General features: G+C 38.7%; 1 protein-coding gene across 1 annotated transcript; it reads right to left on the reverse strand.

Annotated features, from left to right (window-relative positions):
- Positions 1 to 253: 253 nt before the first annotated feature.
- On the reverse strand, positions 254 to 12,176 carry sgk2a (serum/glucocorticoid regulated kinase 2a). The gene is made up of 14 exons (XM_018688924.2): positions 11,943 to 12,176; positions 10,294 to 10,396; positions 10,074 to 10,141; positions 8,898 to 8,959; positions 8,529 to 8,586; positions 7,622 to 7,705; positions 5,681 to 5,812; positions 4,829 to 4,941; positions 4,669 to 4,705; positions 4,450 to 4,536; positions 4,254 to 4,349; positions 3,428 to 3,583; positions 2,983 to 3,072; positions 254 to 2,325 (listed from the first exon to the last, which is right to left on the reverse strand). The coding sequence occupies exons 3-14, from the start codon at positions 10,086 to 10,088 to the stop codon at positions 2,164 to 2,166; spliced, it is 1,092 nt and encodes a 363-aa protein (XP_018544440.1). The 5' UTR covers positions 10,089 to 10,141; positions 10,294 to 10,396; positions 11,943 to 12,176; the 3' UTR covers positions 254 to 2,163.
- Between the last annotated feature and the right edge of the window lie 396 nt (positions 12,177 to 12,572).

Consider the following 12,572-nt stretch of genomic DNA (forward strand, 5'->3'; position numbering starts at 1 on the left):
AAAATTCATCTTGTTTTAGAAGTTGATCACATTTTGAATGAAAAATAATATGTAAAATAACTTGTACATATAGCTGAGCTAAGTACCTATAGCTAAATATAATGGTGATAATCAACTCCAAGTCCAAATACATCAAAATTGTATATGCAACATGAAACAATTACAAGCTGGTCTGTGATTGGCTAATTATCAAAAACATTGTTTCTGTTATGCACACATCATGTTTAATGGTTCATTCAAAAGAACATGTAAATGTTTTGACAGCTGCTTGATTTATTAACAAGTTTTCTCTGTGTACACACACACACACACACACACGCACACATGTGCACGCACATATGGATTTTCGCTCCTGCTGACATCAGCACACAGTGACACTGCTGCTGGCAGCATGACCTGACAGTGTGTAACGTCAGCCTCTCTGTTTACAGGATCAGTCAGGGAATAACAGCTCGGCATTAGGAGTTACAGTTTTAGAAGGCAAATGGTGAACTAGAAGAGTCAGAGCAGCGAGTGTTCCTGAGAGTCTTTGAATCTTTTAGACCATTTACATTTAAATGAGTAAATGAAAGCAGTCTTCGAAGGTAACCAATGGCTCTCTCCTTGTTGGTGCATTTGGATTCAAAGAAAAGCATCTGATACAGTATTTTGTGAAATTAAAGCTTTAAACAAGACCAAAAGGTAATTAGTAACATACTACCTTCAGGAATTGGAATAAAATGTGAACACATTATCCTCTTTAATATCAGATGCAAAAACAAGACTTTAAGTATATGTGAATGAGATAATAAAAATGAAATGCGAGGACATCAGATGAACATTCTCTAACTATATCACTCAACATCACTGCCAACATCAAACTTCACCCATCACCAACTTCATTTCCACAGCAGAGAGGCACTTCATGGTTTACACTGATAAAATCACATTGCTATAGTACATAAATCCTATTGCAAAGCTGCTACTGTATATTTACAGATGTTAGATACAGTATTTTCATAATAACATGAACTCTTAGCCAGTTACAAAGCTAATAATAATCTCCAGACAAACCAATGTGAGGACTTTCCTCAGTTACAATACAGAAAACAAAACCACATAATTCACATAATGTTCACACTGCAGTGTAGTTAACTAACATTTTAAAAGTCTACAGTGTGGAGTGTTTTTTTTTTTAACAGCAGTGCATCATGGGCAAATCAATTTAAACATATAGTACATCAAAAGATAGGACCATTGTTGTGAGGACAAGCAGCTACTGTTCCACACTAGCCGCATTACTCATAGTGTTATATTGTTTCACCTCCTTTGTCTCTTTGGTCAAAGACTTTCTTTGGGTCTTTAAGGAGAAACAAAAATATATTGAAATTGATTTTATGATCAGTCACTTGCTTCATAAATGTCTACAGCCTGACATCCCTTTGCACTTTCTCTTTTTTGTTTTATGTAGTAAGAAAAAATAATTATATGTGCTTTGTGTACTTACTAACAATGGTTACAACAGGAGGTTTGGGAGAAACATCCTGCACAGGAATCTGTCTTTTGAGCCATAAAGTTTTGCAGTATTTTCCCTGTGAAATCAGAACCTGCAGAACAATGTAAAAACAGATAAAAGCCAGTGGATGCTGCCAGTCATCTCAGTTATGGACATAATACCAATGTTTTAAAGCTGGCTATTTACAAAAGAAATATGTTCATATTGATCTGTCTTCTTTAAAAATGGGATCAGTGGGACAGACATCACTAAGTCTGGATGTACACAGGAAGATAATGTTGTTTTCTCTTTGATGTGTATAAAAAAGAATTCTAAAACATTTTTTGTGTAAATCCAGCCTCAGGTGTTCTTCAATAAAACTAATCTGCATTGCATCTTAAAGATGCTCCACATGCCCTGCATATTTGGTAAGATTCCCTGCTATTTCTTTAAGAGCAGGCTGCTCTGCATATTTGAACCTTCTTTGATTTCATTGCAGGCATTTTGTTTTATGCAAGCTGCCCTCTTTGCTTCACCCTCAAGGTGAACAATTTGGAAATCCCTGCAGTGGATGCACCATGGGACGTCTGCAGTGGTCGCCATAGTACACGAGAAGATCTTATTCTCATGAGATCTAATCTCAAAAGAGGTGTAATCACCCTGTTCGAGATTGTAAGGATCGTGGTGTCTCACAGAAAGCTGTCCTCAGTGGCAACAAAGGAGAACCCGTTGAAGGCGTTGCTGGAGCTGGAGCTGGTGCTGGCGTTGAGCTCCGGGGTCCGACTCACAGAGTTAGGAACCATTTCTCTGGTGAACTCTGGATCGATATGCTGAGTGTCAGCTGGGCCTCTCTGAAAGATGTAATATTTAGGTACAGAGGTGAACTTGTGGTACACTGATGTAGGACAGTGCCTAAAATGGTAACCCGAATACATATGTAATGGCTACCTATCAGCCAATCATAAGAACATATCTTCTATTAATAATGACTTAGCCAGGTGCCTTCCCAGCTAAAAGCATTAATGAAAGGTTCCCCCCAAGAAAAACCTTCTTGATTCACAATTACTAGTGTTTCTCGTGTTTAAAGAAGGAGAAAATGTTTTATTAGAAGCCACTATTTTAATGCTGTTGACAGAAATTCCAAAGAAAATGGCTGCACAAGATGTCTGTTTCTATTGGGCCTACTTGTCAAAAAAATATGAAGAGGTTAAACTGGTGAGCTGCTGTCTATCTGAAGGAGAGGATAAAAGAATTAAAGATGATATGTACAGTGACAGACATTTAGAAAGGAATACAAGAGTGAGTTGTGTTGGCTGATCCAACTGGAAAATGTGTTGAGTGTGAAAAAACCTAAATGATTATGGAGGAGATATGTGGGAAGGTACCAGAATGTGTAGATGGACACAGGTAGCTGACAGAGGACAGAGCGCGGGAACAGACTTACTATGAAAAAGGTTAAAAGACACGAGCAGCTACAGCTCACAAAGAGACAACCAGACAGAACTCACCACATTAGGGTTGTAAGGAGGAGTGATTCTCTTGTGGTAAAGGTCATCCCAGTTGATTGGAGAGAAGAAGGTGTGGTTCTTTATTTCTAACTATGAATAACAGAAAGAAAAGTCACACATGTACTGTATAAAACTATGCTGACATTTCCTGTCCTGACACATTCCCACACTCCCACAAAAGTTTGTACAAGTATTACACTATGAGAAAACAAGTCAAAGAAATTATGAAGGTGGGGTCACTTTGGGCTTCTGGTTATCTTTCAAATAAGCTTGTAACTTGTAACCCTGTAAATAAGCTTAGTCCACAATTAAAGCATAAATTAATGCAGTTGTCCTTTGAAAATATCCTTTGTCTGAGACCAAGCTTATGTCTTATCTGGGAAACCATCTGTTACGCAGCTACAGTTGGATGACTTTTTTTTTTTTTTCAACGTAACACACTTACAAAGTCGGCAATGGCCCCAAGGCGCCTGTGCTGGTCCTTCTGCAGAAGACCCACCAGCAGAGAGCAGACGGCATCAGACTTCCCTGGAGGCATTGGCAGCGGCTTGTGGAGGATCCCATCGTACATTTCGCTGACGTCACGGCTGTAGAAAGGAGGCTGAAGCAAAGGCACAGGTACAGCAAACCTGAAGTTTCCCACGATATGTCCGCTTGTATGAACATATATGAACACATAAATGCAAAAAAGACACATTCTGCATGTGTAAAAAAGCAGACTGTATCAAGAAGTTTTACAGTTTAAAAAACTTTATCTTGTACATATGGCCTCCTGCCACCATAACTCAAAACTACTCTTTCATCATTACATAGATTCATGACATGAGATCCAAATTTAATTTGCTGTGGATATTCAGGGTCCCGAGAGGATGAACCCTAATGTTTTAATATTCCTGTGATCTTTCCTCCAATACTGTGATCAGACCAAAATCAATGCATTAAAAATCATCATCTATCTATAGCTATTCATGATCCCCAGACTCTACAGGCGGAGCCATTTCGATTTTGGACACTCCCTCGAGATTTCCTTTAGCACCACACTCAGGTTTGAAGGAATAGTTTTACATCTTGGTAAATGTTAAGTTACTGCCAGCAGCTAGCTTAGCTTAGCGTTAAGACTGGAAAATTAAACTAAATTAATGAGTTTTACAGATGCTGGTAGGCAAGTTAAACAGCTGCTAGATGTAGCTCCATATTTATTGTACAGATGTGAGAGAGATATCAATTTTCTCATCTAACTCAGGACAGAACCAATAAATCAATACACATACCAGGCTGTAGATCATCTCATAGAGCACTGCTCCCAGACACCACCAGTCCACGGTCCTGTCATATGGTTCCTTACGAAGAACCTCTGGAGCCAAGTACTGCAGATGGAGAGAGGGATAGAAAGGAAGAAAAAGAAAGAGCGAAACCATGATTAAGGTTAGACATGCATGACTTAGAAGAAGTGTATTCTTTACTCACTTCTGGAGTCCCACAGAAAGTGGAAGTGGTTCCCTCTGGTTCCACACCCTCTTTGCACAGCCCGAAATCTGTTAGCACCACATGACCCTGCACACAGAGAACACAAGCAGGCATTCTTCACACATAACAGTATGTTGTTGGTTTTTTTTACAACACAAGTGAGGGAGTAAGAATTTACAGTTTCAAAGCACTGAAGCAAATGTGTTGAATCTGACTTACCTGAGAGTCTAAAAGAATGTTCTCTGGTTTCAGATCTCTACAGGAAACATTAACAAGCAGATCATCAGTAAAGAAAGAAAACATTGATAAATTGTGAATTTATCTCATATTCTAAGAAATATATGAGCGTGTATAGTGTGTGAGAGTATTTCAGTCTGACCTGTAAACAATGTTAAGAGAGTGAAGGTAGCCAATGGCGCTCGCTACCTCTGCGGTGTAGAACCTCGCTCTGGGCTCAGAGAAACATCTCTCTCTCTGCAAGTGGAAGAACAACTGCAGAGAAACAGACAGAGACAGAGCATGAGATGGATGGATGGAGGAATAAAAATGACATTAAAGAAGAATTGGTAGAAGAAGACAGATAAGGGCTAAGAAGACAAGCAAAGCGACAGAGGGAGGGAATGTTAGTAAGCCAGCTAAAATGGCGACCTGCATATCATACAAAACTAAATATTAATTCAATATTATACAATATTATATAATACAAATATTAATTTACTTTTAACTGTGGTCTGGAGTGAAACACCGGACCATTAGCATAGTAGCACAAAAGCCTAAGTGCTTAAAAACAGGTCTGGTGGCTGCACGCCATCGAACTGTGTCTGATTTTATTTGATATGAGTAAATAAAGGATTACTTATTAATAACAATTCAGCCTGATGTGTCTGAGCAGAACACAAAGGAAGCAACATGTACAGGAATAATGTGATACATTAAACCAGGTCTTACTCCAGTTTATTCACAGTTTGGACACGAACAGCTGTACAAACTTATAGAACCCTGCCACAGTCAAAAATATTCATATAGTTTAAATACAGCCGGCCCTGGAATTTATTTTAGAAGATACTTTAAGACAATGCAGTTTTGTTTTTGTTTGTTTTATTGGTGTTGGTGTTGCAAATTTGATGTCATAGCTTGAGTCAGTCTCTATCCCAACTAAAATTCAGCTCATTTAAGACAGGACTCTCTTTCTCTCTATCAAAATAAATGAATAAATAAATAAATAATGTACCTCTCCCCCATTTACATAGTCGAGGACAAAGTAGAGTTTCTCTGGGGTCTGGAAGGAGTAGTGGAGCCGAACCAGAAAAGGGTGTTTCAGACTTTTCAGCAGCACATTTCTCTCTGCCATAATGTTCTTTTGCTACAGAGAGACAAGAGAAAAAAACAAAACAGAAGAAAGGCAGTTCAGAGTTTGTGCAAAACAAACATACCTTTGCTACCTTGTATTTTTATGTGTTATGAGTAAATTTTCACTGAAGTGTTGTAAAAACAATTAAATCGCGGACTACGGGAAGAGTAGCTAATAAGGATCTAAATGAACAATAAACAATAAACAAAAGAGAGGAAATGTGCAGGAATCTTAATTTGTTTTCCATGGGTGATTTCCTGGATCTTTTCCAACACTACCTGTAGTTCACAGAGTTGTTTTGTTGCTGTGTGTTCTGTATTTATCATATGGTTCATGGCCTTCATCACACTACATGAAATGCTCTCTGTCATTCTGTCTTCCCTGTTCCTTTCTTGTGTATACTGTATCTAACATGCTCTAAGAGAAGTGCAAAATCCACTGACTATCTTTTTATTCTTTGCAGATACACACTGTAAAAAGTTGTATGACCATTTGACTACAGTTTAAGCCGTGAAAGCTTCTTTTTTATTAACCTGAAGTTACTGTGTGTGCATTCTTCTGGACAAAGAAAATTAATTGAATGATTTCTTTTAATACTGATGCTGTGTGCATGAGCCAGAGGACATGAGGGTGGAAACATTTACCACTATGCCACCATTTGTTGCCACCCGCTTTTCCTGTGTAAAATAAAGGAGGCATGACCCACAACGGCTGTAACGCTAGGTTTTTGATTTTAGAGTTTTCACAGCTTCACCAACACGGCATCTGGTATCACACAGGACATTAGAAATGTAAACATTTAAAGTCTGCATTTATGAAATATGTTATGAGAAATGTTAAATGGCTAAGGGACGGAAGCTAAGGAAAGGAAGCCAACGAAATGAAACTGCCACCAATGAGATTACAGTCTTTCTGGTGGCAGACAGACTCCACCGCAAATAACAAACTTAACTTTGAGAGGGAGAGAAGCTGAGGAAGAAGGTGGAGGATGACTGCAAAAACAATCCAGTTTCTACATTTTCTTTTAAGCACTTTTCCATCTCTCCTTTAGCTGTAAAAAGGTAGATATTCTCAGTTGTTAAGTCTTTGCATACTGTATGTTTGAGTGAAAACCACATAACACTTCAACCTGAGCAGAGGCAAACACTCCAAATGAAAGAACGACAAGTGCGTTTGGTCAGATAATCTCACTGAGTTGTCAGACAAACACAGAGGTGGCCCAGTTTATTTTCTGGGAGTTGTAAAATTCGTCCTTTGTACGGAACAAGCTGTAGATTAGATAAGATTCAGATCGTGTTGCTGGGTCAAAACGCTGTTTACTAATAACACTCAAAGATAGTCGCACACAGTTCATGCACACACATTTTCCTCTTGGCTGAAGTTGAGATATTTTCCACCTTCATCTGCTTTTAGTTGGGCACATCAGAGCACTGTGTAGTTCAAAATATGTTTATTTACTCTAATGGACTTCCTGCTTCTAATCCTCATAAAAATGAATATGATTGGATCACTTATCAGACGTCATATCGAGGCTTTGTGGTTGGTAAGTTTGTATCAGGTCATGCTTATAAGCAGCAGTACAGTTAGAATTTTCAAAATATTTTGTTCTGATGAGATTCATTTTGTAGCCAGATGACAAAATCAAAAACTGTGTTTCTGAAAATCAAAACTCTCCTTTATCAAGCTGAATAGTGGAGAGTTAGAGTTTAAGGGTGGTTTGGTTTGTGTTAGTGTGGAGGTTGGGCTCATAATGAACTTTGTAGAGAGAAATTATAATGGCAGAAAAGTAAAAAACTTTTAACAGTGGACAGCAGAGCCCACCTCTTTTTTCTTCAGGATGACTTTCTTCTGCAGCACTTTGACGGCGTAGAATTTGTTGTCGGCTTTGAGCTTGGCGAGCAGGACCTGCATGAAGGTTTGTTTGTTAGGGCTTTGTTTGGTAAACAGGCTACACCACCATCCACACACACACACACACACACACACACACACACACACACATACACTGTCAGGACATTGCATCAAACCCCTCTAAGAACAGCACACACAACACAAAGATATGTGATCTGTGGAAACAGATGATACTGAGAAATCTGAGAAGCATGTTGATACAAAAAAAAAGGACTGACATCGCCCTGCGGACAATATAAACACGATTAGCACCATTTTTATGTTGAAATACAAACTTGCCGACAAAGGAAAGTAATCATATCGAGAGTTTATTGTATTCTTTATGAGAAACACTCCTCTGCTGCTTTTTTAAACTTTCTACTATTCTACTGTTCCATTGACTGGGCCTCAGAGGACTGAAAAGTTAATAATTCATGAAGCAGGCAGTACATTTTGATCAGACAGTAGTCAGCAGATAGACTCTCTCTGACCCTGTCTGCAATGTCAGCAACATGTCAGCTCAGTATCACTCTCTCTCTAATTCTCCCTCTCTTCTGTCTCACAAGGTCAGTACAATAAAATCGCTGCTGCTAAGTGGATCCGCAGAGAGTAACTCTTAATCTATACGACCCGCCATTAATGCCTGCTGCGGGGTTTATTATTTCATGTCCTCAATGTAACCCTCATGCCAGAGAGGCCTCATCTGGTTTAAACCACTTTCACTGAGGAGTCTCTGCTGGTCAATATGTGAACTGAATGAGTCACAATAAGGAAACTGCAGAGGGAAAAACAATTACAACAGGGTAGATAGATAAATAAGTAATTGTTCCAGTGTCACCTTTCCAAAGGTCCCCTTGCCAATGACAGCCAAGAAGTCAAAGTCAGTGGGCCTGGCACTGAAACAAGACAGAGAGTAGTCCATTAAATGCATTATACAGACGTACACAGTAATCTCAAAAGCACTGTATTTGTATTAGCTTACAAATGCTGGAAAAGTCGTTAGCAAAAAAAGTGTCCTTTGTCTTTAAGAATGTGTTTTGATGCATAAATGTAGAATATACTGTATAAAAAGATGGTGTTTGTGGGAGTCACAAGATCTTCTGAGGATCTATCAGTATCAGCAAAGACAGTAATAGTTTGTTTTCTACAGCTTAATGAAAAAATCTCAGTGTACTATAATAAAGAGAGCTACAGCAGAGCTACTGACTGTGGGTTTGCTGAAGGTCCCAGGTTGACATCATCATGAGGAGAGGAGGATGGTGACCACATCTTAAAAAAAACCACACACAGTTCAACTATACAAAGAAAAACTACACTTTGCATTCATTCATCTAAACAAAGATACATTAACTATGAACGAATGATATCTAATAACAGTCACTTTCATTCACTTGCACTGTTCAGCAGCAGCTATACACATGACACTGTGTCCACACTATTATTTTCAGGTCATTTTTGAAAAGAAACACCAAATCAAAATATCTTCTCCTCGGTCCTGTTTAGTTTGGCGAACAATGACATTGAGTATTATCAATGATCATATAGTAAGGTATGGGACAGCATCAGTTTTCCTCAAAAACCTTAAGAGTCTGGCGTCATGAGATTTTTTACTTTGCAAAAAGCACAATAGTGGGGTGTGAAAAATCTCTTTACTTCTTGGGAACTAAAAAACAAAACTATCAAATTTACGGTAACCAGGTTTGTGCGGACATGACCTTAATGGTCTGGTCTGACGGAGCCTAGACAAAATAGTCCAGGAAAGAGAAACTGGGCCTCACACTCCAATAAAAGTGATTTAATAGTCATTTAATATGAGCATATTAAACTATATGTTTGTGAGTGGTCTCCATAGACTGGTAACACATAACAGACAACAAAAGCACAAAAGCAAAGAATATTGAGTCTTAAGATAAAAACATGATGATCTGAGTCATGTTGCCACATACTGCATGATTACTGTGAACTCATGATGAGAACATCTCACTGATGGAAATCATCTGATTGATATGTTTAATGAATTCCAGAAATTTATGTTGTTGTTGCCACCCAACTCGATTACTCAATTATAGCAGTGAAGGAGACGCCTTGACATGACACAACCTAATATAATGTGATGTGACGTGAGATCACGCTGGGTGACCTACAACACAAACAACCAAAAACACACCAGATCATCTGAATGTTTTGCTAATAATAGTTTGTTCACATGCAGACTTTAAACAAACAACCTTTTCTTAAAAATGGAATTTGAGCACTGCTGCAGGCATGTTTCCTCCTTCACATGATTAAACAGGCCCTGGCCCCAAAATGAAATAAAGAGAAAGCATCAAGCGAACATGGAAAAGACGATCTCAAACAAGTACAGAGATTAAAATATACTCACATTACAGTGAGCCATGACTATTACCCATTCCAGTCCCACTGGAGAGTTAGCATCAGTGTTTGACAGACCTGTGAGAGGAGAGGAGACAGGGTCAGCATTTGTGGTGAGGAGTTCGTGATTCAAACCATCAACTTTTATTCCTTTGACCTCGTCTCATTACACATAGAAATTTCTTCTCACGAGACTCAGAAAAAGCTGGGCAACACACACGCGCACATACCTTTCTTCCGGTGTGTGTGTGTTTCTGAATCAACTGCTGACCTCTGTATGACAGCCCAAGGATCCGGAGGAGCTGGTAGTACTGGTTTGTAAGGAACAAGATGCTGGAACAACAGAAGCACAATGAAGGACATTATATACTGTGTGTGTGTGTGTGTGCGCGCGCGTGCACACATGTGGGTGGAAGAACTGTATCAGTGAACACGTTTACATGGTAAATATTGCTGTGTCACTCTAATATCTCTCAGAAAATACGGGATAACCAAGCTCTCTGAAACACACAGGGAAAGGAAATAAAAGTCCGTATTAATCCAGTTTATCTTTTTCTTCAGGAATTCCAGGCCTGTTCTTATATTTAAAGATGATGGAGGTGCCAAATCTGACATTTAATTTTGCAGAGTGAGTTTAGTGTAATTTTATAAAGTTGATGAAGCCACACAGATCTGCAGTGAATCAATCCAGACGCACCAACAAAAAACATCCTGCAGTAATCTCAATAAACTCCATGTATGCAAGAAAATACCACTCTTGGAGATCACTATATAGAGAAATTAATGTCATAATAGAGGAGTTCTAGGCAAAACAAGCATTACCTAACACTGGTTGTGTCCAGTTTTTATTCATTTTTCTCAAGGTAAATTCCTTTTCATTTATTATATGATAACTTCACTGTCCACACATGCCGAAATGCTGCACAAATAAAGTGAGTTCAAGTGATGGACAGTGTGTCGGATTCTTTGGTTTTTGATCACATAAACCTGTCATAAAGACTTTTTTAAAACTACAGTGCTACAAGAGCATCCTCATTTTTTTCTTTCTCCTTTTGGATAAAGACATTAATAGTCAAAAATGAAATGCACTTCCTTGATAGGCTGTCAAGTCAAGGTGAATTAATATGAGACCTCACGTTGTTAATAAATAAGGAGAAAGAGGGATAGAGAGAGGATACGTCAGCAGGTTAAAATGATCACTCTCGACAGTTCTAAATCATCATGATCGTCTTTTAATAACAATGATCTCCCACGGGAAGATCAACAAGTAAAGCTGCTCACTTTTGCCAGCAACATTCAGGGAAAACAACCTGAGGCAAACATCTGCTCTGTGTACAAAGGTTTACTCCTCAGAGGAGCAAGAGACTCTGAACCACTAAACTCCAAATAACCACGGTGCATGAGACGAGCCTGACAGAAAAGAGACTTCACCCAAGAATACTCTAAGTACCGAAACCACAAAAGACATAGAAACTAACTATGTAATTACTGCACAGCCCTTTTAAAATAAACATTAGGCCTTTTGATTTAAAAAGGAAGAAAATGTGAAAATACAGGTTGGTTGGTTTCTCAGCACAGATTCCAAAACTCACAAATATATACCAATGAATCCTGTAAAAACAGACAGTCTGATCTCTATATTAGACTAATAATGATTCCACATGGAGATCAATAACCTGAGGTAACTATAAACTAAGCATGTCACATATCATATGTCTGTATTGGATTGCATTGTGCCGGAGCACCACCACAATACTGATCAGGAGAGAAGTGAGAATCAACAGATGTCTAACCACAAGCAGAAAAGAATCTCTGTAATTCAGCAGGAACTTAACAGATAATCCAGGTGATCAGTGTGAAATCAGAACAGTTTGCTCACCTGCGTGCAAGGGGATGAGGTGATCAGCGTGTGCAGGCAGCCCGATCTGGTCAGGACACAGAGGAGACTCAAAACAGAGCTGCCAGAGCTGCAGGTGTCTCACAGCTGAGGCTGATCTGAGTTCAGCTCTGAAATATTGTTTAGATGGTCATAAAGGAAGGTCGACTTCAGGGGAGTGAATCATTGATCAAGAGTTCCAAGTTAGCGAGAAGTGAGGCGGAGCAAAGCTTCTGACTGTCAGTGACTCTGTGTAGGTGTGTGTAGGTGTGTGTGTGGGTCAGTGTGTGTCCAGACAAAATAATTTAACTCTCTCTCTGCTCTCTGCTTTCAAAATAAGACAAGGACAAGTAGCAACCAAGTTTTATTTTTTGTTACATTTACTGTTTATATTCTTTATTCTATTTATTTTGCAAACAGATAGCTGTCTATAGAGAAATACTATATGCAACTGACTCTGCTCTCACTATTATTTTAAATGAACAGCTTCATAGGTTTACTCTGGGAATGTACTCTTTGCTTCTACTTAATTTTAACTGAGGGTGGATTTCAAAACTTCTCCACTCCTGCAAATAAGCATGCTTTTATTTTAAAAGCAAATCTCCAGTCTTCTAAGCATCCTCCTTCCAAAGG

The sequence above is a fragment of the Lates calcarifer genome, linkage group LG6 (assembly GCF_001640805.2).
Source record: "Lates calcarifer isolate ASB-BC8 linkage group LG6, TLL_Latcal_v3, whole genome shotgun sequence".
NCBI lineage: Eukaryota > Metazoa > Chordata > Actinopteri > Centropomidae > Lates > Lates calcarifer.

Excerpts from the sequence above, each read along its gene's own strand:
- sgk2a (XM_018688924.2), bottom strand. Across the intron at positions 4,942-5,680 it reads ACTATGTAAATGGGGGAGAG|TTGTTCTTCCACTTGCAGAG; the intron begins GTACATTATTTA and ends GTTTCTCTGCAG. Across the intron at positions 3,073-3,427 it reads TTGGGGCCATTGCCGACTTT|TTAGAAATAAAGAACCACAC; the intron begins GTAAGTGTGTTA and ends TGTTATTCATAG.